General features: G+C 40.1%; 1 protein-coding gene across 5 annotated transcripts in view; it reads right to left on the reverse strand.

The window, feature by feature from the left end:
- Positions 1-26,133, reverse strand: part of LOC309366493 (SAM and SH3 domain-containing protein 1-like) — a 515,345-nt gene that overhangs the window by 80,535 nt on the left and 408,677 nt on the right. For all 5 annotated transcript variants that reach the window (XM_081905128.1, XM_081905130.1, XM_081905131.1 and 2 more), the window contains exon 2: positions 15,366-15,494. In XM_081905128.1, the coding sequence (XP_081761254.1) occupies positions 15,366-15,494 (129 nt within the window). The remainder of the gene's footprint in view (positions 1-15,365; positions 15,495-26,133) is intronic.

Here is a 26,133-nt window from a genome sequence, read left to right on the forward strand (position 1 = left end):
CTTGTTGGTAAATGGATCTGCTTTCCTTGCACGTCTTCTGTTTCAACAACACTGCTGAATGCTCCATTTTTTGGCTAACCCTTTCTGTCATCTCAAATCTTGTAGATGGAAATCAGCATAGCATTTTGTGTTCACTGAAACCCAAGTGCTGCACTCACCTTTAGAATGCTACTTTCTTTATTCTAGTTTTGCAACTCATCCCTTCATGAATTTCTTCTGCTTTTATCATTATTTTAATAGTGTTAGGAAATTTGAGTAGCACTGTGCTTGTGCTTCCACATTACAGTAGCAAGAGTCCTGGGGGCAGACTATCAATTTTGTTTTCAACTTCACTTTGCTTTCTCTCATTGTCCTGTTTCCTTCCTGCCCCTTCCTTGCCTATTCCTTCTGCAGCTGGGGATCACCTATTAAGCTAAGGCTGTCATCTTATGCAAACCTACTAAGTGACAGTAAATACCAGTGAAAACAGGGGTTACTTTAAGAAAACATGCACAGACCTACTGCATGTATGGTGTTAGTTTTCTCTTAGTATCTGAAGTTTACAGCTCTAGTGCCTATATAATGCTAGCTTCCTGCAAACTACAGTATAGTCCTCCAACAAATACAGCCTAGGAAGAAAAACAAAGACTGCCTCTTCTCTGGCATCCAGTCCCACTCCCTCCCATCCCCAAGTACTGACCTGATTCAAAGGCAACAGCAGAAGACAAAGTTTCTTTCTCTCAGCATGAGGTATGTCCCCTGATATAAATTCAGACACATCACGCTCCTTTCTAGCCTTGCTCTTTGGTCTGCTGAAGCTGTTAGCAGCAGCAAATATTGGGTGGGAGAACAAAGACTTAAGTTGGTATTATCTGTTAGATAAAAGCATCTGGGTGAAAGGGGACATAGATTTTTTATATATTCAGTTTCACACTGTGTTGTCTGCCAAAGTCAAAGCATTCCAGAATATGTTTGTTCATTTGTTTATGTCATTTATAATTCGCCCTTCACCTGAAGGTCCCAGGAGGTTAGAGAATACATAATATAATATTTTAGCTGCAGTTCATTCATTTTCAGCTTTGCATTCTTGTTATTAAAAAAGCACGCCTAGACATTCTGTTGTTGTGTCTATAATCTAGGTTTAAGGTGCCATTTCGCTCCCAGCTTTCATATCTCAGTTGCTAACAAATGTAACAATAAAAAGCTAAAACAAAGTATTTCATCATCAGTATAGTTCGTCGTAAAATCACAACACAGTAAAACAACAAAGCAGCCACAGCAAAGGCATTCTTGGTACTTAATACACCACACCCTGAAAGCCTGGACAGAGGTGCATTTTCACCTCCGGACAAAAAGAAAACAGTTGAAGAGAGACACACCTTAGAGCGGAGGTCATGCTATGGGCATGGAGTTGCTACAGACAAAAGCCTTCTGTGAATCCCCTTGCCATGGACCCCAATTCATTCATTCAGTCATGAATATCCCATAAAATAGGCTGAAGCAATTTTATAGTAAAAACATAAACAACAATTCAACATATACAAACAATTTTTAAATTTCCCATATATAGTATCGGCTAAAAACAATGGCTATATCCTAGACAAAGAATAGGTACAGGCACCACAGGTTCTTAAAAAACAGGCAGGTTGGCATGCCTTCTCTGTCATCTACTAGAAATGACACAGAAAGTTATTAATCGCTGTTGCCCCACCCACCTAAAAAATATTGGCTTTGTAGAGAACATCATGACTGAAGTGTGTTGAGGTTATCCAGTGCATAAGAATGCAGACACACATCCTTGATACTTTAAATGCAATCTAATAGCAGATAACTTGGGGGGAAATACCACTGAGCCTAAAAAGGGGGGGGGGGTTATCTTATGTACAGTAATCCCTTGGAGGAAGCCCCACTGAGCTCAATAGAGCTTACTTCTAAGTGGACATGTATGGGATTGCACAGCCAGGCTCTCTAGTAAAAACAGATAAGCAGATGCATCTGCTTATAATAGGGTTAAAGTAGTAGAATGCTCTACCATATATATTTCCTGAGTGGGCCAAGAAAAACTTTTTTAAAAAAGAAGAAGTAATTTTGGCTGGCAAAATTAATGTATGTCACATATTATTCTAAGTATTCTAAGAATTATCGATTGCTGTCCAGGAAGAAGGATCCACAGTTTTCCTTATCAGTTTTATAACTATCTCTCTGTATCCTGCGGTCTTCCAATCTGCAATAATGTTTGATATAATGCTTTGCCAAGCATTTGGCTTACCTAACAAAACATACAAACCAAAGTCCATTTAATATTTTTTTTTGCTCTAGGCCACCCCTTCCAAGCTCACGCACACCCCAAAAAGAAATAGAGAGCAGAATCAGAAGTAGTAACAAAAATTAATCTGGCATCTGTTCACTGGTTAATTTACTTTGAGCAATCGTATTATCTTACAACCAAAGGCATCAACCATTGACTTAGTTCAGGATGTAAGTCAATCCCCAAACTTAACAGCCACCCAAATCTTCTGATTCTGGGAGGGATTGGGTGGGTGGAGAAAAAATGGTCACCTGCTGTTGAAGAGAATGCTTTTTTTGATGCATTTTAGGACCAAGGCATCAAGCCAATAATTAAATTCTTAAGAGCAGGGCTGTCCTTAAACCAACCCAATTACCCCAAAACTGAGAAAGAAACATGCTACCCTAGCTTTTGACATGGTGGTTGCAAATAAAACAAAGTACTCACAATACTCTGATAAGATTCACTATGGTTTCTCAAAAGGCATTTTCACACTCAGAAGTAAATCTCGAGAACAGAGTGGAATACTGTATCAGTTGCCACTGCACTTCCTCAAACAAATTAAACCATCTTTCTGAAACATTGTAATCTAGCACTATACAGATACATCTATGTTAAATCTAAATTTAATCCAATACCTTCTTAATTCATTGTCTTTATTTGTAACGTGCTTTAGCTACCTTTTCTACTAAGATTATATCCAAGGTGACGTAATTGTGGTCAGCCATAATTAGACCTTTCAACTTGCAATATGACCTCTGCATCCTGTTGCGAGGAGAAACAGCACTGAACCAAAAGAAATATGGACACTACAACACCTAACAATAGGTATTCATCTGTCCTGGCTGATGTGTTTTAAAAGCCACAGTGGCAATCCATTCTTTTTGTCTCCCCCTACATATAAGCAGCGATGCTGATAAAATGCAGACTGACAAGAGAGAAAGGTCTGATGAATTAGCACATTTCAAAGAAGTTTCACATCAGGCTCTGGGAACAGCAATCTCCACAATTATTTACACTGAAATCACTTAAACAACATTCATTCCTACTTGTGCTTCTATGAAAATTTTAAAAATTTTAAAAAGCTTACTCAAAATAGAGGTGCTAACAATCAGTTTTGTATATCCAGGCCTACTTTAAATGGCATTATTTTGCTGACAACTAATGCTGGCCATCACCCATATAATAGGGTGATGAAGACAGAAACACCAGATTTATGTGATCTGGGCTCTCTGAAACCAGTAGGCAGCAAAGGCCAAACAGATGCAATCTAGCTGTCTCTTGCTGAGTAAGGAAGATTGGTGAGCCAATGCTATGTTTCTGTTGCATCTTTGTCTTTAATTTTCTTGGAAAATTAACAGTTTTGCAGGTAACAAATGGAGGAGAAAAAACCCCATGAAAAGCAGCACATTTTGCCAACACATAATTTCTCCCAAGAAACGCTTGTACAATTTGTGTTCATACAGAAAACACAAATAAAATGAAGTAAAAGTTTTCCTCATTTTATTTCTCATCAGCAAAATTTCAGGTAAAAAATATTTATAAACTTTAGAGTGGAACGTTTAAGCATCGTTACTTTAACTAGGAAGCTGGTGTAGTTGGTACCCGAGAGTTCAAATTTTACCTTTTCCACAAACACACTAGTGTTCAGTCTTAAGCTTACTGTCTTAAGCCCACTGAATTCAATGGGACTTAGTTCTGAGTAACATGCTATAGATTGGCCTACTTATAGGACCCTTTACTATTTTCCCATAGAATGGGAAATGACAATTTAGCAGAGAAAATGGGAATTTTGATACTAGTCGGACTCCATCTCCCATCAGCTCCAACCAACATGGCCAATGATCAGGGCCGTTTTAAGCATATCTGGCGCCGTGGTGCAATGCTCCCTCCAGCGCTGGCCCCCCCTCCCCTGTTTCCCAGAGTTGTCCACCTTTTTTTAGGGAGGACGGTACTGCTGGTGGGGCAGGAGGAGGCAAGCAGCGATTAGAGGATGGCTCCTCCGACGGGGAAGAGGCAGAGGCTGGCCGCAACACCTCCCGGCTCAGCTGGCCGCTTCGTGCTGTGGTGGCCACGGCAGATGGAGGCTCCGCGTGTGGCGCTGCTTTGGCCCGATATGGCGGAGGTAGGAGGGAGCAGTGAGCTGATGCTGGGAGGTGCAGTGTCCAGCCTCCTCCTCTTCCCTGGCGCCCTCCAGAACTTGGCACCCCGTACCTCTAGCCTCTATGGGTAAGACGCCTCTGCCAATGATCAAGGCAGATGGAAGCTGTACTCCAACAACATTTGGAGGGCTGCTGTGTCTCTGTCCTTGGAAATTTAGCATAATGTGCATCTCCACCCTCATCGTTCAGCCCATTCAGCTCCAAGGGCCTTCTGGCAGTTTCCTCATTGCAAGAAGTGAAGTTACAGGGAACCAGGCAGAGGGCCTTCCTGGTAGGGGCACCCATCCTGTAGAACACCCTCCCTTTAGATGTCAAAGAGATAAACAATTATACGACTCTCCACAGACATGTGAAGGCAGACCTGTATCAGGAAGCTTTTAATGCCTGATGTTTTGTTGTGTTCTTTTACATTCTGCTGGAAGCTGTGCAGAGTGGCTGGGGCAACTGAGTCAAATGAGCAGAGTACAAGAAATAAATTATTATTATTATTATTATTATTATTATTATTATTATTATTATTATACCTCCATTTTAAAGTAACTGTAATTTGTCATTATTTCCAAACCTAGACAACCTGTGGTTAGTTACCTCCAAGGGTCTTCTGGTGGTTCCCTCACTGCCTTTCAAGTAAAGGTGTTTAATACTGAAAGATCTATTTGGGAAAACTCAGAAAAAACTTTGAAAGGTAAATGCCACGAGCCAGAAAAGAAACTATGGGAAACGATTTGAATATATCTTTCTTTCTTTTTAAAGGAATAACTGAAGTGTCTTTCATTTCTCAGCTAAACTTAAAAAACAATGGTTTCTAAAGTTAGGGTACACACAGTGAGACTCTGAATTCCCACACCTACCACGGAACAGCAGGCACTCAAACTATTAGACAAAATGCTTTTGGAACTCATAGGAGCCTGGGGAGCTGCTGTTAAAAAGAAAACAATGAGTTAAAATGCCCACAGAAGGTTCACAAGTCTTTGCGTGTCCTTAAATGGGCTCTCAGGATTGCCAGTCCAGTGGCTGCTGGAAATTAAATTTGCAGCTGGGAAGGTGGGGGGAAGCAAACACCACAAAATCATCTGCTTCTTAGTTCACAGAACAGTTGAGTGTTTAAGTCAACATTTGAAAAACGAATTTAGTACATTCTACAAAAACAAAAAAGAAATGACAAAAAATGATATGATGAATAAAACAACTCTTTCATTTAGCCACATTGTCTATGTGACATACACTTTCCTGAACCAATTATATGTAACTTTAAACCACAATGATGGAAACATTTGTGCTACAGCCCTAAAAGGACATGTAAATGGGCGGCTTCTTGTCACCTCAGAGACAAAACAATCTTGCTCAGGACTTATCAAAAACCATCAAACAAAGCAAAGTCTGAAACTTCCTAGAAACAGTTTATCTTCATTTTCTACTGGTAATTTTCAGTGTATTTTGGTCAGAGATCACATGCACCTTGATTGGATCTTCAGTGTAATGACCTTGCTTGCTGGAAACCCTATGGCATTAGGGAATTGCTGAGACCAGGAAGAGGATTAAACACAAAATTCTGCTAACTAATTTCCCCTCCAGTCAGTGTTAGAAACTGAGATATGAAAGCCAGGAGCTAAATGGCACCTTAAACCTAGGTTACAGGCGCAACAATGGAATGTATAGGCATGCTTTTTTATTAACAAGAATGCAAAGCTGAAAATGAATGAACTGCAACTAAAATATTATGTTCATTTTACACATGGTCTAGTCCCTCCCTTGATCACCCCCCTAATATTATTAAGAGGGTCTCTTCTCCAGTCTTCAGAGAGTAGCTGAAAGTGGGGAGGCAGAAAAAGGTCCTCCTTTCCTTCCACTCTGTGGTTTTAATCTGAAATCTTAGGCGCAGTACTGCACCCAGAGCTCAGAAACTGCTCACACTAATGAAATTCCCTGTCGCAAAATGTGCCTAGAACAATGGGAGTTTCGAACACTGGCTCCAGTGCACAACTGCCTTCCTCACAGAAAATTAATTCATGAAGCGACTACACAGCAATATTTTGTGTTTAAACTGTGACAATACTGCTTAACTAATACTTAGATTTAGGGCTTAAAAGCAGTTGTATCCAGTAATAAATGTTTGAGTAAATTGCTGATATGGATTCATTAAACATTTTACAAGAGGACAGTAAAACAGTTAGTATGGCATTAACAAATTCAATGTGATAATGATTTTATATATATATATCTCATTTGTGCCCTGCTCAGAAAATATTTCAAATTAATTATTAAAAGAAAGCATTCTTTAAAAAGAATGAAAAAAAATGAAAAAAAATAGAGCAACCAAAAATTTATTCTTTGCACTCCCTTTTCCATAGCAATGTTCAAAGAAATGTATACTTCAACAACATTCTGACAGTTCTGACACCACCTTCAAGATTTTGATGCCTTAATTCAAAGTGTGCCATTTCTTCAGCAAAAAACCATGAGACAAGATAATACTTGTCTGGGTAGCATTCCATTTAATTTTTGCATTGTTTTTGCATGAATGCATACATGCATAAACAGGGCTATCGCCCAATTCTCCCTATTTCTTTAAAGAGCTCTGTAACAGGCAAATTCTCATCATTATGCTGCGTACTGCAATACCCTCCTGTCTCTTTTGGCATGGACAATCTGAGGTCAATATATTTATAAGCTTTGTTAACTACTAACCACTATGGTGCAGGGCTGTGAAAGACTTGAGGAACAGACTTGTTGCCTTTAATTCAGTGTCGTGCTGTAAAATATTAGTGGCTCCTATCCATCCTCTTACTAAATCTAGGCTCTCATCCAGCCCACCACCAAATTCAAGTACTGTCCAGGTCAGGCATAGGCAAACTCGGCCCTCCAGATGTCTTGGGACTACAATTCCCATCATCCCTGACCACTGGTCCTGTTAGCTGGGGATCATTGGAGTTGTAGTCCCAAAACATCTGGTGGGCCAAGTTTGCCTATGCCTGGTCCAGGACCTGCAATTCCACACCTGGTTCATGATGTAAATTAGAGATCTGGATTATCCACATAATGGTGACACCTCCCCACCCCAACTATTCCCAATGGCTTCATAAAGATGTTAAAGAACCCTGCATAAAAGAACGAACCGTGGACCACTCACAGGACCAAATTACAGTTACCCAATGCCATTTTAGGAAACTAGGCCCATAGGTAGGACTGGGGAAAATGTAACACATGGTCTCATACTCCCAACACATAGAGTTGGGTCCAGTTGAATACCATGACAAATGGTATCAAAAGCCACTGAAAGATCAAGGAGAAATAGAAGGGTTACACTCCACCTGTCCCTCTCCCAATAATTATCTCGTCCCCAGCACTGAAGAGGTAATTCAGAAGCAACAGTGTCAACAGCATGACACACGTTCCCATTCCCCAGCAAGTTCCATTCTCCAGCTCTAGCCATTGGAAAATCCCCCACAGCATTCATGAATCTCTGAGGTACCATAAATCTCATGGGGCAGGCAATATAGGTGGAAACAGTTCATGCCACACCTAACCTCAGCAGGAAACATTCTGATCAGGGTTATTGCACTATCCCTACTTGCAGACCATCCTTCTTATGCTGAGGCAAAGACTGCAATGAGGATATGCCTTGCCCAGTGTATGAGGACAATGACACACCGAGACATGAAGTTCTAAGCCGATTCATTCAAGGCAACCTCAGTGTGACTGCTGAAATCCCATGACACAACATTTTAGGATTTACCAATCCCACCTCTGAGACCAGCTCTTCCAACACAGTCAAAGAGGCTGCTGGGTGGGGTACCTTCCTGTCCTCTAGCTTGTGTTGATGCTCAACCAAGAACTCGGAGGGGGCACAACTGGGTTAAGTCAACCCTGCTCACTTGGCCGCTCAAATAATACATGTTAGCCAAATTTCAGTGGTGCCCTGTGTGACATGAAAATTCCCTCTGCCTTCTGTTCTAAGTCATTGTTGTGGCATCCCCTGTGGCGCCCTCTTAGCTCAGTGCACAATGCAGGCGAACCAGTCATGCTCTCCTAAATCCACCTCTGTGTTAGCTCCCCCCACCCATCTTTGATCAAGTTATGAAGGAGTGTACCTTACTATGAACCAATCTGGAGTTAAGCAACAGGCCACCAGGCCAGAGGGCACAGTGGCAGAGCTACCAGGGACCCAAAAGGAAAAAGTGGAGGGAATTGTTTTACATATGTATGTAAAGAAGGACCTAGAGGAGCACATTTTCTATGGGCCTTTTTTAAAAACAACAACAACAACAACAACTCATTTTGGGCATTCCTGTCCCAAGTGATGCCTTTTAAACACACACACACAAACACACACACACACACACACAAATATTATAAAGCAAATGATCACAGAATTCTTTGTTTACAAGCTATTTTGCAGTAATTAAGACCTTGCATAATACTGAAAAATGACAAACCATGAAGAGATCAAACACTGTAAATGGTATGGCACCATAACTGAAACCACAAAGGGTATGTGGAGCAGATAAAATCTCTTTTAAACCAACTGTCCTCTGCAGATTGGTGTGTGTATGCATGTTGGAGAACAACATATTTTGTTTTTAAAAACCATAACTGAAAACCCATCCAGATGTTCAGAAATATTTCATAGTGGGTTGTAAATCCACTGTGGAACCTGCACTTAATTACTATCCATATGCTTTCTTCATGGCCCCAATACTGTAAATGTACTAGAACTACATATGATCTTCATGGACTTCATTGAAGCAGCATTCTTCAAATGGATTAGCATATCATCCAATGCCTAAAACACACAATAGTAAGCAAGGTGTGGGGCTGACATTTTAAATGCATAAAACACATTTGTAAGATACTGCTGGTGCCAATATAGTGACTTAACCAGCCTTCACCAGCCTGGTGTCTTCCATAACTTTTGGAGTAAAACTGGGACTGTCTTGGGCTGGTAGGAGTTGTACTTCAAAACATCTGTAGGGCACCAGGTTGGTAAAAGCTGGATTAAAATACTAACAGAATAATGCAAAGCATGTCTATTCAGAAGCAAGCCCATAAGTAAGTATGGCTGACACTCAGGCAAACATGTATAGGATTACAGCCTTAGTTAACAAATGCACAAACCTATCTTAGAGGGAGTCATTACCTTGTTTCAATACAAAGTTTCTTGAAAGACAGTGGCATGTGAGGTTTCTACTCTATTTGTGAGCAAATATATTTGGCAGCAGCCTCAGAATGTCATGACAGAAGCATACTAAACTATGGTTTTTTGCTTTTGTATTTCAGCATATATTCTGCATATCACATTTTGGAATACTTTTTTTATTTGTGGGGGTTTTTTTGTATATGGATGATACATTCTGAAGAAGACTAGCATCTACTAATGAACCATGCTGGTATACCTCCTACCAAACAAGTGTGTAATATTTACAACAGCAGCCCTAATATCACAATGTCTTTATGTCCTGGTATATCATCTATTAGGACTATTTGCTAACAGTCTTGAATCATAGGATTGGGGCCATAATTATGATAACCACAATTATACCCAGATCTCATTTCCTACAAAGCATATAATTTGTGTAGAACTGTCACTGCCACTAACATAAACTGTACGGTAATGTCTATGCTGTAGAGATTCTGCCTTGTGTTATCTGTAACCACAATAAAACATTGTGGAATCAGATGCTAGTTGGCCACTGGCAGTGATGGATGAGACAGCACAGCACAACTTGCTCTTTCACAGCTATAATTCCTCCTCAGTGCTCTGATGATAGCAGTACAAACTCTTTTGTCAGTGAAGTGCATGGATGCAGTTCCAAATTTAGAAGGGAAACAGATAGGATCGCTAACAAGGTGTCATCTTTACAATGTCAATTTGCTGGCCAAAACATTATTTTAAGCAGATGTCCGTCTAAATTCCGTTAATGACATCCCATTTACAGGCTCAACAACTCACGATATATTTGTGATTGCAAAACTACCACATGAACACACCAAACTTTTGAACATGTAGAGGACTCCTGGGTGTTCATTAATTCTGAATTGTTCCACAGACCAGCGTAGTATTCAAGCAAGATTCCAGCTTTTAAAATCAATGACTTTTGTTATAAATTATCAGTATCTACAATTTCACTGAAGTAAAATTAGAAGTGTGATTATAACCATTGGTCATGCAGTCTGGGACTTATGGGAGTTGTACTCCAGTAACATCTTGAGTACCACAGGATTTCCATCCCTGAAGTATGGCGACAGAGCTACGGTACTTGCTTTCTGTTACGCAAGTTTCAAAGGCAAAAGAGCCCTGCCAGGAAAAGTTCAGTGATGGATTTTATGGAGCCATGGTTGAGGAAGAGGTCAACTGGCCCCCAAGCAGGGAAGCTGGCCCTTATGATTGTTGGAAGAGATGGAGATGGAATAAGTTTTCTCCACTGGGGTTAGACAAACCATAAAACCAGGTAGATTGAGTGAACACAGAGAATGATGTTGAGGAATTGTGAGATTCAGTGATGGGGACAGGGTGCAGAAACCGTTTTAGAATATTGCAGTAATAGTCACAGATCGCCATGAACAGGGGAAATGTATTTAATTATTTAAAGCACACCACTGTGTGTATGGAAATATGCCAGATGTCCTTCCTCTCAAACCACTTTTCATCCTTTCCTCTTGCAAGGATGAGCCACAAAATCATCTGCAGTTCAGACTTGCATTTACTCGTGTCTTGTTAACACACCTTATAGTTCCACACCTTTGATGTGAACTAATCCAACACACATGACTTTTTCCAAACCACCTTTGTCAGCTGTGTAATGATGAGCGCCAAATTAGGCCCATCTGTTTAAATGGAAGGGAGTTCTCCTCCTATAAACTATGCTTCATTAACTGGCAAAGAAACTGCCAGAAGCTGCCTTCCAAAATTCCTGAGTGGCTGGCAAAAGATTTCATTACTCTCAGTTGTTATCTGGATTAGTCAATGTCCTGCAGTTTGGAGGATAAAATGGTACTGTGGAACTGCTCCACTATCCCATTCAATCTACCCTGTCATGAAAGAGGTTCTGAACTCTGCACATTATGAGTTCTTAAATGCTGTATGGGGTATATTTCAGTGTTAACCTATAATTTAACACTGGAGCTTAAAACACTTTCCTTGGGCAATTGTTGGACAGCCTTGATGTGAAAATTAAGGATGTTAACAAACCTAAAATTAACAAAAGATCTCAATGTTTTGAATAAAGTATAAAATAGCTTTATAAAGCAGTTTAGCCACAGTAACAATTGGAAATACTTTGGATATTCTATGCAGAAGACAGAAATCTTGGATTAAAGAAAATTGAGCATATGGGATGTATTCAACATTAGTCCTACTTAGAGTAGACCAATTTAAATTAATGGGCATGAACAACTCATGTTTATTAATTTCAATGGGTCTTCTTGAAGTAGGGATTTATTTGGAGGCAACCCTGTGAAGACTCATAGCCATGGCAGTGAATATAGAGAGCCGTATCTCTAGCAGGCTACTATAAACTTGGGATTTGTTCTACCAATATCAAGTTAACAAAATATATGAACTACTATTATCATTCATTATTAATTCAATTTATATCTTGCCTTTCTTCCATGAAGTTTAAGGTAGGTTACATAGGTCCCCAGGCAGAAAAGCATCCAGACATTGACCAAAATTCAAACATACTTGGCTTCAGCAAAGTTGTTGAATTGTGTGTGTTCAGACCAGGTCTCATCACTTGCCTACTTCCTTGTCTAGCAAGGATCAAACCATTCATTCCTTGTTTTGTCAATGTCTTGGTAATAGAAGAAATGAAATTAAATCCTTGAAAAGCCCCTGGTCAGATTTGTGCAGCCTGGAACACGTGTGCCAAGAGCCACATGCAAGTGGCAAAAAAGAGGAAACCTACATTTAAAAAAAAATCCCTGGGTTTTCCACAATTACTACAGGGACTGAGCAGAAATCCAAGATTGCGGGGAAACTCATAAAGGAAGGGACAGCAGCCAAGGGAAAAGAAATGCATGTTAAGGTTTTTTATGTCAGTTCTAGTCTTGGTAGTGCCCTTTGTGAAGCAAGAATATGTCCACGTAAAGCCTTTGTAACCACATAAAAGTTTCTGAGGGCACGCTCTCGCCTTGTGCAGGAAGAGGCATCTGCCAAGTCAAAAGCAATTATTTCTTTTACATGCTTTGGGCCGGGACAGCATGGTTCCCTGTGTGAACTTGCAAATGGAGCACTGTTAGTCCTTGCCAAAAACAGAGCACCAGAAATTCAAATGAAACTTCCCAAGTGACAGCATGCCCCAGACAACTCTAGAACAATACAAACAATTGTAGATAGGCAAGCTTCCTCCTACTTGTCATGTGTTGCACTGGCTTGGAAATGAGCAGGGTTATTTCTGGGGGCACAGGGAAATGGCTTATTTTCTGAACCAATCAGACTTTCAAAAGAAGCAGCAGCAGCAGCAGCAGCAGCAGCCAAGCCCTTTCTCTTCAAAAGATCCTCTCCTTAAAGATTAACTGGGCACAAGGAGAAGGGGACGACAGAGGACGAGATGGTTGGACAGTGTTCTCGAAGCTACCAGCATGAGTTTAACCAAACCGTGGGAGGCAGTGGAAGACAAGAGTGCCTGGCATGCTCTGGTCCATGGGGTCACGAAGAGTCGGATACGCCTAAACAACTAAACAACAACAACAGCCACTGGTGGTGTGAGGAGCAGCAGCAGCAGCAGCAGCACTACATTAGGAGAAGGAGATGGGGAGGATTGGCTCCTCTTTCTGATTCCCTGGCATTTTGCATATCAGGATGAAAGCCCTGGTGGCCCGTGGAAGATGCAGCTCACCCCACATCTCACAAGGACCACTGAGCCTTTCATCCTAATAGGCCACCAAAAAGAGAGAAGAGATCTTCCCCAAGACCACCACTGATTAGTAAAGCGAGGTTGATCATCACAGCTTGGACAGTGAAACTGAGCCCTAGCTCAGTACCACATTTATAGAATACCAGGACTAAATCAATGGAGAAGTGGTATTATGCAGCATGGAAAGGTGTTTGTTTTAGAAAGGGGTCCTTCCTAGACTTTTCAACCCTATGATGCTTAGCTGGTCAGAACTGTGCAGCCTAGAACACGTGTGTCGAGAGTCACATGTGCCCTGCTGAGCCACAGTCTCCCTCCATCATGTATAAGACATGACTGACTTAGTCGTACATTTTCCCAAAGAGTTGGCACAATACTCACTATTGTGTGAGAGGCAACAAAGAATTTAGTTTGTCTGAGAGGAGAAAATAGCTAAGGTCAGCCCGGCTTGCACGCATCTTGCATTTTTTATTGTGTCAATCTCTGAAAGTAAATTTGTGTACCCAGATAATGACAAATAATGTAGTGACTCAAAGAACAATAAAAGACTGTCATATGCCTCATGACTCACAACAATGGTGTACTCTCTTGCACAGCCGCAAAAAATAATTAAGATATTCAATTTAGAAGAGTTAAGTCATGCTATGTGCTTTAACCCCATGTGGCTTTTGAAATCACAAACACACATCAACCAGCACTGTGACTTTGATAAGCATGGCTTCAACACTAATCTTCCTGCCCAACAACCACAACAACTAGGTAACACAGGAAGCTGCCATATATAGAGTCACAGACTGGTTCTTCTAGTTCAGTATAAGCTGACTGGAAGCAGCTCTTAAGAGTTTGAGACAAGGATCTCTCAAAGTCCTACTTTCAGATGCTTCGAATTGAAGCTGGGACGTTCTGTGTCCCAAGCATATTCTCTACCACTGAGCTATGGCTCTTTCTTTAGCAATTCAGGCATGTCCAACTCCCAAGACACTGTGATCTACTCCCAGTATTAAAAAAGTGGCAGTGATCTACCCATTGTCATTGAAGGGACGAGGAGTATGGCGTGCGTGGGATGGGTGGATTGCCCAGAGTTGTTGAGCTTTTTGAGGGGAGGACTGCACAGTTTTTTAGCTTCCCCCCATAACAATAAGGATCCCACGATCTACCAGGTTCAGCCGGGGATCTACTGGTAGATCAAGATCTACTGGTTGAACATCCCTGCGAGTTTAGCTAACACCATCGTCAGATTTGAACTGAGCAGCTTCTTAACCTAATATGCTTTAGAGCAGTGTGGCTAACCTTTTTTGGCCCAAGAGCCCATTCACCCTCAGCCAAACCACTGGAAGCCTCATGCTGGCAGTGGGTGTGACCTCACTACAAATGCACATTGACATAACACACATCATCCCCTTCCTCAGTAGATCCATGTAGATCAGCTGAGGAAAGGGGTGTTATTCCTCCCCCCCCCCCCCGTCCCCGGGCAATAAAATGTGATGACTGGTGAGTTGCCCTCAGGGAAGTGAGCTAGCTGGATAAATTTAATCCTTTCCACCCAGTTCAGTTTGCACCAAGGTCATCAGATATCATCAAGCGATGAACCTCAGCTGATGGGGATGCAAATCACCCACTCCACTCATTAGATGATTGGTGCTTCCTTGATCATCAGATCAATATACATCCCCACCAGGGTGCTGGGCTAGGCATAAAGGTTCAGAATTCTTCATCCACCCCAATCTAGTTTCTTTTTTTCTTTTTGTTACCTCCATCAAAATCAGTGAGCTCTTGAAAGGAGTAGGGGCGCAGAAAAAATTGCTTAGGAGATCAGTGTAAAACATCTAGGGGACAACAGGTTGGGGGAAGACTGGGTTAAAGTATAATTTAAAGTAAGTCCCCCTCCCCAGCCCTTCCAGAATATTATTAAATGGATGGATTTCTACTTAACAAAGATTGTATCTGTGTATTCAACACAATGCAAAACTGATCGTGAATACCATTTTCCTAGACACGAGGCTAAACATTCCTGAGCTCTGAAAATGAGTATTAGCTTGCACTATTAATGCAAGTATCAGTGGGCACTATTACTTATCCACTTACCACATCAAGGTCTTGGGAAACCCTGCGTTTGCGAAGCTCTTCCATCCTCTCACATACATCAGTAAAGCAGGTATTATAATAATCTGCATATTGCTCAGCCAGGTCATCAATGTTGCCCAATGATCCATCCTATAGAAAAAATAAGAAAGGAATGGTTATTATTAAACCATTTTCATTGGACATGAATAAACTATTTTAAGTGCAATGTGAAGTTTGTCATCTTGATGTAAAAAGCTCTTGAAGAATTATAGTGACTGCTACTTTTAAAGAACTGTTTCTGTAGACAATAACGCTTCCCCAATATTCAAGCGTCTTCCCAGGCAAACATGTTTGCATTTGAGCTAGTGAATGATGTCAAACCTTAAAAGCCATCCAGAAACTTCATAAGCAGTGTTTAAAAGCAAGAACAGATAATAAAGTCTTTATATTTATATTAGCATACAGGTTATACCTATAAACAACGCAAAGGTAGTCTGTCAATATACCAGAAGATTAGCAAACGTAATAGAAACCTGAAAGTTAATTGACTGAGCCAGTGCATATTTTCCTTCAGAACTTATTTTTACCTGTACTATAAAGATAAATGAAACTGGAAATACCAATTTCAAATTCATCCACAAAAGATTTACTGCTGTACTGCTCTGTCAATATTGAATCCATAGGATATGTGTTGAGGATATACTTTCTAAAGCATTTGAGAAAGCCACTTTTATTTGCACAATGCCATCACTTTATCAACAAAAATCTCCTGTCAAACCAGTGTTCAAATCATGTTGTTGGAAAGCACTGAAATAAAATGAGACAGAACGTAAGCATGCCAGTGAATTACTAAAGCAACACTAAGTATGATTGTTTAACTGGGTAGGAAGGTTTTTGTTTTTTTTAAATGGCTATAGATGTTCAGGGCATACTTAAGACTAGACTTGTGCCTGCTATCAGAAAAGTTATTTCCCATGCTCTACAGTTACATTAAGCAATTCCAAATGTAGGTTTAAAATAGTTGAATGTTATGGTCCAGGACTCTGGAAACTTCTGGTGTGCTAACGGAGTGCCTGGGGCATCAAGGATCCTGATAATTGGATATATATGTTGTTTCTGGACTATCTAGCAGCAAGACTGCTCTACTCCTGTCCCTCAAGTGTTTCCTTGCTAACACTCTTGGATACCAATGACCTCTTTTCCTTAGTTTTGGGCATCCTATTTTTGCCACCATGCCACTCCCAGCTGCAACAAGAGACACACCAGTTTTGCCTGAGTGCTTGCTAGTTTTGCCTGACTACTTGCTGTAGAAGAAATTCAATGCCCCGTTAACTGAAGTCTAAGCTGTGGAGAAATGAGCCTAAAACATACACTTTCCTGCAGATAATTTCATTCCTGATGTTTTACCACTTTGGTGTTTGCCATCCTGGGCTCCTTTGGGAGGAACGGAGAGGTAGAAATTTAATTAAGAAATAATTACAGAAATAAAGAAAATTATCGGACTCAAGGGCAAACCACATGATTATCATAAAATGTTGCTTGTACCTTCGTCTATTGGAAATCACTATGCACTATCCCCAGATCCTGACACTGGACTATCCTTCTGTGCATTTTGCTGCTGCCAGCTTGCTGGTCTGCCAAGTTCTGCTGTTGACCTATTGCCGTGACTTTAAGTGCTACAGTCTTACACCTCTCAAAGCTTCAATCAGGGGACTCAACATATTTCAAAATTTCTCCAGAAATGGCAGCAGTACGGAAGAAGCAGCAAGAGATAGATAAGATAGAAGCAACACAGTGCTATTTAATTGGCTCCTATGAGCTGCTACCCACCTCATAGTATCATAAATAGCATGTGGTCCACAGCTTTCGTAAGGTAAACAAAATCATTCACAACTTTGTTCTACATAGCTTGAATTGCATGAGTTTGTTATTAGACCAAGAAAGCCAGTTCCCTATCCACAGCTAATCATTATCATTCTTTACAGGCCAATCTGTTTTATTTTAACCTTCCAAAGCTTCCATTTCTAGATGTTATTTTACCATGTTGCTTTTAAATTACGAAAAGGCAAGCTGTACATAAATTTAGCTGCAACCCCCATTCAAGTTACTTAGGCATATTCAAAGAATAATAGGTAGAAGTACACTTGAATAAACAGCTATAGGATGCAGAATTAACTCTGAAAAATAAAGGCAGCTCCTCCATCACTCTCAAACACAATCCACAACTCACCACTATTTTCCTAGGAAATTTCAATCTATATAACTTATAACTATAACAGACCACCTTTGGGGAATTACATTCTTGACTAGATCAAGAAGTTTGAAACCAGCCATAAAGAACTGTATTTGTGAATCCTTGCATGAGCCAAGAGCTGCCAGCCCCACAACGTGAAAGTAACTGGAACCTCTGATTTATCCAGTACTTCAGCCAAAGATCAATCACTTGCATGCAAAGTACCTGGCAAGCTGATTAGAAAAACTTCTGAGCCTGTAGGTCTGGCAGATTAAATTCCAAACAAGGATTATTATTTTTAACCTGTTTACCCAACAGTAACCTTATCACTTGTTCACTTGGAACTGCCACAGTTCAAACAATATAACAATGCCAACATGAACAACAAGAAGCTTAACTTACTTTTATTTTCAGTCTGCTCTATTGTTTATGAGTCATAGCTAATGCTGCTTGTAGATACACCAGATTTTATTTATAATTCAAATGGGTTGATCCAGCCATGTTTATCACATACGTTTAATCAATGAATCATGCCTTTATTTTGAAAATCTGTAATTAAGTTAAAGGCCTATTTTAAAAACCTAGCAACAAAGCCTATGAAAATGCATTTAAAAGCCATAAAAATATATTTAAAAATTCAGTAAATAGCCACCAATGATTATTGAAAAGGCCCTATATATCAGACAACAATGTCAGAAATCATAAGCAATACCTACTGATCTGTTGGAAGAACAATGTACAGTACAATTAACTGTAAATTTATGTATAAACTGACATTGAAAACAACCAATGCAGGTTTAAAGAAGGTGACTAATACATTTTAAAATCTTTTTAAAAGCTATCTAGAAAATTACCTCCAGTATACAATATCCAGTATACAATAACAATATCTAGTTTCCAGGCCTGGGAGATATGTACACTTGTTAACATGAGCTTTTGCCAATATCAGCTCTGCTGCATCGGAAATTCATTCTATAGTTCAACCTTTGCCAACCTGGTGCCCTCTAGGTATACTGGATTACAACGACTATGGTAGCTGAGGCTAATAGGGAGCTGTAGTCCAAAATGTCTGGAGGGCATCAGGTTGGCAAACGCTAAACGAGAGCTGCTTCACTGGCAGAAACTTCTTCCAGAAGACATATTGCATAATTGATCCAACTCTTTAATCAAATAAGTTAAAACTTTAATAAAAACTAATAAATGTGCTGTCTGCTACTACATACTGTTTCACAGCATGTTCACAGAATGCAAGGCACAGTATAGAGGAAACAGCCAGGTGAAAGAAAAAATCCTATTTTAAGAGAGAAGAATCAAACACCTAGTAAAAGTAAAGAACTTATAGCACTTCAGAACAGCAGGTGTTCAACACTCCTTTTGAGATTGTCATTTGCACTGGAATATTCCCTTCTTATAAATGCTTCAGATTTTTTGCAACATAATACCATACAGCATAAATGATGGATTGCTATTGAATTCCTAGAGAATTAGTCTGGGACCATGTGAATACCAGAAGCAACCATCATGATTGATGTTAATGGAGTGAATAACAAAGACAAGTCATAATGATCTGGTACTTACTGAGCTAGATTTATTGGTCACCACACACCAGCCTGATGAATGTACTGGCAACATCATTTGTACTTGATGTTAAAGATAATAGGAAGTAGCGTCTTGTCAGGCATCTTGCATTAAGTAAATGAAATAAGCTTTGCCAAGAAAGAGTCTTCGGCTCAGATTTTTGTTTTTTAAGCCCAACCTAACTTAAGAACATTTGTGGAAGAGCCCTGTGCTATGGACAATCATCAATAATCAGCAAGCCTTAGAATCTACTAGAATTTACATGAACATATTGACAAATGGGCAAAGGTGGGAATCTGATGTATAGTGGGGGCACCTCAGTGCTTTAATCTGATCTCTAGATGCGGAAAAATAATTAGCATGATAAGGGCAACCTGCCTCTTGGCAGGATAGATGTTGAGGAGGGCTGCTATACATCATAAGACTGCTTCTAAGAGAGGGATTATTATATTTTTAGTAAATCTAAAGCTAGAGTGCATCAAGTACCAGTTCTGAGATATTCTTACATGCCATTTGAACTTGTACATTATTGCTGCTTTGTTGGGCCAATGTAAGGAAGAGGGAAATGTTAGCCTTCCATGCATACAGATTAGCCAGTGGGCCATCAGCAAAATATCTCCTGTATCAACCTGCCTGTGTATTAAGATTGTCAGGAGGCCATTCTCAGTGTGCCCATCTTTAGGAGAATTGCATTACACAGTGTTCTCTGTGGTGGTGCCCCAACTGCGGAATGCCCTCTTGAGGGAGGTATGCTTTTTGGCACCAGGTAAAAACCTTTGTTTGTCCAGTCATTTTAGATTATGGTATTTTTAGCTAATTGAAAGGTTTTATTCCTCTTAATTGTACTGCATTTCTTGTTATATTTTATATTGTATTTGGATAGTTCATATTCCTTTCTATACAATTCTGCATCCATTTTTGGCTGAAGAGTGTTTCATCTGTTTTTGCTTCTGCTAAAGCAGGCTTTCTCAAACTCGGCCCTCCAGATGTTTATGGCCTACAACTCCCATGATCCCTAGCTAGCAGGACCAGTGGTCAGGGATGATGGGAACTGTAGTCTCAAAACATCTGGAGGGCCAAGTTTGAGGAAGCCTGTGCTAAAGAGTCGATGCTAGCATTTGTCCCAAGATACAGATAATACATTGAAATAGTGGACTTGGCTGGAAAGACATGCTTTTCTCATAATAGAGGAACTAGAAAATAGAGAAAAGGGTGTTCCTCCTGTAAAAAGCTTTGCATGCTAAGCCCTGACTATACATAGATAGATAAATAAATAAATTGATAGAAAGACGCCATTTGAGCTAACTCGAGACACAAGAGTCACTGTGTGGAAAGCCATTGCAAATATTAGCAGTTTATCTTTAAGACTTCAGCCTGAATAAGAAAGCCAGTCATGAAAAATTATGTGGAATATGATCTTACACTGCACTAACATATGTTTGGTTTGGATAGCATAAGAAATGCAAACAGGAATGGTAAGATCTAAGACTCTGTAAATAAGATACAGATTTCTTTCTAATTGCTACACTGAAAACACCTGGATATAATTTATATACGGTACTGTAGTTTCGTCTCTCCGACAATAATCTGCACAGACCTTTCCAAAGTCAGAAACCTTTTCTAGCAGAGCTGAACTTGGACAATTGGAGAGACCATGTTTAACATACCCAACACAGAAGCTATTGTAGGATAAATTTAAACTACACAAAAATCTACACTTGTCTCAGTTAGCATTCATACCTTCTAACTTGTCCTCATTGTTCTCCATTAGAGATGGCAAGCTCACACCCACTGGCAAGCTCACTGGCTTGGCCAAACAATAACTTGTCTTATTTTCCAAGACAATCAGGAAACAGGATATTAATAATAACATAAATTTTACCAATAATAGCATCATCCTTTCCATTTTCCTTTGAATTGTTTATGTCTATGTATACATAATGAAAAAGAAGTATATAAGTTGCTGTATATTACTTTCTGTAAAATACATGCAGCACCCTTAGCCCATCAGCTTCTTGATTCCTCCAAATGCCCTGCACCTATTAAATACTTCCTGGCCAGTGGCAGCAAGAGGAGTGATGGCTATGCAGAATGCCAGGTCACTAGAAAGAAAGGGGAGAAAGGAACAGACCTTCCTCTTTCCCTATCACCATGTGCCACCCAGCACTGCTAACCGGTAACTATTTTGAGGAAGCAGGTAGGGTATTCTTGGGATCACAAAAGGATGCTGGAATTCCTTATCTCTGGCTCCAATTATACTTCATGTAAAAATAATATTGAGGCTTGTAAAGCTCACCTCTTCCTTAAGGCAAGTCTTATGTGCCTCTGAAGCTCATATCAAAGTCTGGGCTCTGCAGGCTCTACAGCCATTTCTACTCTCCCTTAATTATGCCTTCTTTATGTTCTCTTACTGGAATAGTTAGTGTTTGCCACATGCCAATGTACTGCCTAAACGTACGAGTTACAGTTTATATTCTCACTTAATTGTCAGCAGTGCTTTTGTGAAAGTCTGCAGTAGTTGCATTTGGCTCGTTGGTCTTGAAAGGCTATACAGTGGTACCTGAGTTACAAATGCCTCTGGTTGCAAATGCTTCAGGTTACAAACTCCGCTAACCTGGAAGAGTTACCTCGAGTTGAGAACTTTGCCCCAGGATGAGAATGGAAATCGTGTGCCGGTGGCACAGCGGCAGCAAGAGGCCCCATTAGCAAAAGCACACTTCTAGTTAAGAGCAGTTTCAGGCTAAGAACGGACCTCCAGAATGAATTAAGTTCATAACTAGAGGTACCACTGTAACTTAAACTGCCTGGTGATTAAACTGCACAGTATGAAAATACACACATTACTCATGTTGCTCCTTTTTTGCACTGAACACTCCCAGCCTTCATCTCCACTTCTATGACTCCATACATAATACCAAAAGGTTTAAATTTTACAGAATATCCTTAAATAGAAATATTGATAGTCAGCTTAATCTGAAGCTTAGAAAACAGCCCTACATAAATGTTGAGCTACATTTGTTTTAGTTCTTTCATATTATACTATGAACACTCAAATTTCTCATCTGCATAAATAATTACAGAAACACAAATACAATAAATCACAATTCCAGTACCATATGAAGCATTTAGAAAAACCATGCTTTAACATGATCAGCTACAAAAAGCAACACAGTTGTTTAATTTTAGTGGTTGCACATGTTCATCTCAAGAGATATTCAACAGCCTCGATAACTGTGTGTCTTCTGTACCACTGAGCTATGTACAGCAGCAAAATAAAAGGATATGAAAGCCCCAGAGCAACTTTTCTACCAAGAGGCAAGCCTAGAATCACTATACCAAAATTATAATAAAAAAGAAAATAGGAAGTGTGGTTTCTGAAGTAAGATTGTTTTTTTTAAAAAAGAAAAACATCTGGAAAACTTAGGCATAGCCTGAATGCCTGTTTGCTTCTATCAGCTGTTCCATCTGCTCACCAATTCCTGTGCTTCACAAGTTTAGGAGCAGCTGGGTTAGAACATATCATATGAATACGTTCAGACATTTAAAAAAACCACCCCCACTTCAGAAAAACACATACCAATATCCCGTTTTTCATAAACAGTGATGGGGCCCTCTAGAAGTTGCTGGGCTACAATTCCCATCATCCCTGACCATTGGCTATGGTGACTGGGGCTGATCAGAGTTCACTGGCAAGTTACTTGTGACAAACTGAGCCCCCACAGCAGCTATTTTGTGTACTAATGTACCATTGTACTAATGGGAGTCTTCAAAGGCAATGAATCCTTCATGGCCCCCCCCACTCCCCACCTGATTGGAAATTTAAACTGCTGAGGACCACATGGATCCATTCCTTAGACAAATCCCTATTATAGTTTCATACATTCTACAGTGTAACAGAGGCATTATACAGAATCTCTCATATTCAACCTGCCTATAAAACTAAAACAGTAATCTCCAATCATGAGCAAAAATGATTTTAAAAAAAACCTTTTAAGAACATTCGTATGAAAACGTCAAGTGTTTTAATTATATTATGGTCCAGTGGAAGGTTCAGAAATCTTGATATCTCACCAAACTACTACAGGGGTTTCTTTTTTTGGGGGGGGGGAGGTGCAGTGATGTTCATTAAGATAAATGAACTGATGACATTTCTGCCAATTCTGGGCATTCTTAGAATTCCCACCTACAGGTTGTAGCTAATGGTTTTCTCCACCAAAGGAGGCAATTTAATTTTTCTCCCCCTTTGGTGCACCACTACACAAATTTGTTGTCCTGGTTATCAAGATCTATGCTAAGCATATTGAGAACACAGGTTAAATGCCTGACCCCACTTACCTGGGTGCAAGCTCTGTTGAACTGATTAAAACTGGTTTCTGGAATTGTGCTGCTTTAAAAAAATGTCTAAACAGGTACTGTACTGGGAAGTGCAACTACAGAAAACAGACATATCTAAATAATTCCCTCAAACTGTTACTGTACTCCTAACTTGCTTTAAGGCTACAGTAGTTTGTGTCCACTGGTGTTATGAACTTTGCAGATGAAGCCAGCTATTTACAACACAGGGTGCAAGAATACTTGCTACCCAGCCTAATCCTAATGACCTCAGGTTCCAGTAAGATATACATGCAAAGTAAACATGGACTGGTTTTTACAGTCATTTTTTTAATCAGAAAACAGATTTATCATATTTTTATCTCACTCTTTTCAATCTAACAACAACTCCATGTTGTAGGTAAGGCTCTGGCCCAAAGTCAGTCAAACTGATTATGGCAGAAATATGTTCCCTTAACTACCAACGTCATGAAACACAGCTTCCGAAAACGCCTATTATCCAAATCACATAAAATTTCTTATTAGCAGAACAGAAAGGGTACACAAACAAGAATTGTGCATTACAGCTATGCTAGCTGCAATCCACCCACTTCCAGAAAGAGTTCCTGTGGAAATCCTTAACTGCTACAAAATTGGGTGTTACTGCCCAAGGATATAAACAATGACATTCTGTTTAGTTTTTCAGCTTACAAAGTAAAGGGGCTATACAATTCTGGAAGTACAGAGACAAAAAGGCCGCATTTTAATAACACGAGTACAAGAAGTTGTTAGAATAATTCACAAAAATATAACTATGACTGGTAAATCAATTAATTTTTTTCTGTTGTTCTCTGAGGGCCTTAGGAGGTAGGAAGGCAGATATATTGAGGTTTGTAGCCCAATAGCAACTAGGCCACATTACATCACACAATAGTCTTGTTCAATCACTTAACCAATCAAGTGTTTATTATAGTCAACCAACCAATAAACAATATATATGAAAGGGTCTGGGGGCAGGAGTTCACAGCACCACTGCTTTACTGTGTTTGTTTGTTTCCCTCAAGTTCCAGCACTGGTTTCAGAATCTGGTAAGTTATCATATTAGCAGCATTACTCTCAGGGAAGGGAGAGTTGTAGAGGAACTTCAGGATCCCAGGTAAGTGGGTTCTCTGGCTCTGGGACAGGCAGAAGCTCAACCTGCTTTCTGATAGGTGGGGGTATTGAATTTGTACTCAGTGATGACAGCTGTCTCCAATCCTAGCTTCGCAGGCTTCTCTGATTATCCACCCAGATGTTGTTTCTGTCTAGACCGAATTCAGTGGAAAATATGGGATATAAATAATAATTAAGCTGCTGGTGTCCTCGGCCTGCCCCAAGTCAGCAAGTATGGGGTAGAACGCCCATGGGATAGCCTCAATTCTCTTCTCCTCTTGACCTCGCATTTCTCTACTCCCTATTGACTCTACCCTCCATTCTCTCTCATACACCTCTTGCCCTTATTGCTCTCCCAGGGAGAGGCTTTCTGAAACCTCACAGCTTCTCTGTAAAATTACTCCAGTATCACTTATTAGCCCTCCAGGGTCTTACCAGGGACCAGATAAAAGTTGTCCAGTTTTCACCGGCCCATCTTCCTCTGGACTTCCATGTCCTGTAAGCACTTCCTGCCTGTGAAGCTCTTTATTTCCCTTTCTCCTCATAGACAAGACAGACAGCTGTGGTTTCAATGAAACCAGTCTGTCATGAAGACACACTTTCCTGGTAGCAGCTGCCTCCCTCTCAGCGACAGTGTGGTGACCATAACACTGTTCAATTCCCACCTGATTGCAGATCAATCAACAGCCTGGGCTTGCAATAGTTTGGGCTTACAGCTGAGCAGACAGCAGCATTGCACTTCCCCAACAGAAATTGCACACCAAGTGGGTAAGGTGTCTGTTCCTTGGATCAGCTGCCAGAAGGTCACATAAGCAGAGATAACAATATACAAAAATACCAGTGATACAAGGTCAAATCTCATGGATCTCAGTACAGTACTAGCATTTGGCTTTTTACTGTCCCAGCCAAGCAGAAAAAAATCTTATGCACAAATACTATTCTATTTGGGAGGAATAATGCACCGTTATCCAGGGGGGTTCAGCTCATTTAATTAAAACAAGTACAATCACCCTCCTGTGGGCTTTAAACTGTGAATATCCATTTAAATATTATTTAGATGCATATCTTCTAAGTACTGGGGCCTGTGCTGAGCTTCATGTTTATATCAATTAGGGATATCAGCAGGCTAATAAAAGCTTTATGTCTTGCCAGTTTATAAGCCTTTCCACTCTTGGATCTGGAATTTTTATTCCTTTATGATCTTATATGCCCATATTGCTTCATCATGGCAAAGTGCCTGTTGATGAGGCTAAACAGCCGGCTTTTTCTCAAGTAAATAGAATTTAATATCTCACTCTACCCACCAGCAAAAAAACATGCTGCATTTTTTAAAAAATGTAAAAAAGCAATCAGCACAGCATTGCACATGGCCCTGGTTTGCCTGAGGCTTTAAATCTATAGCAGCAGTCAAGAACTAGATAGGCCATGAGATCAATATAACACTGGGTACTAGGGTGATGGACCACAGCGCCTCCCTCAATCGCTTTGCCTTGTACTGCAATCTTTCTTAATACA

Source organism: Podarcis melisellensis (assembly GCF_964234715.1).
Source record: "Podarcis melisellensis genome assembly, chromosome: 3".
Taxonomy (NCBI): Eukaryota; Metazoa; Chordata; class Lepidosauria; order Squamata; family Lacertidae; genus Podarcis; species Podarcis melisellensis.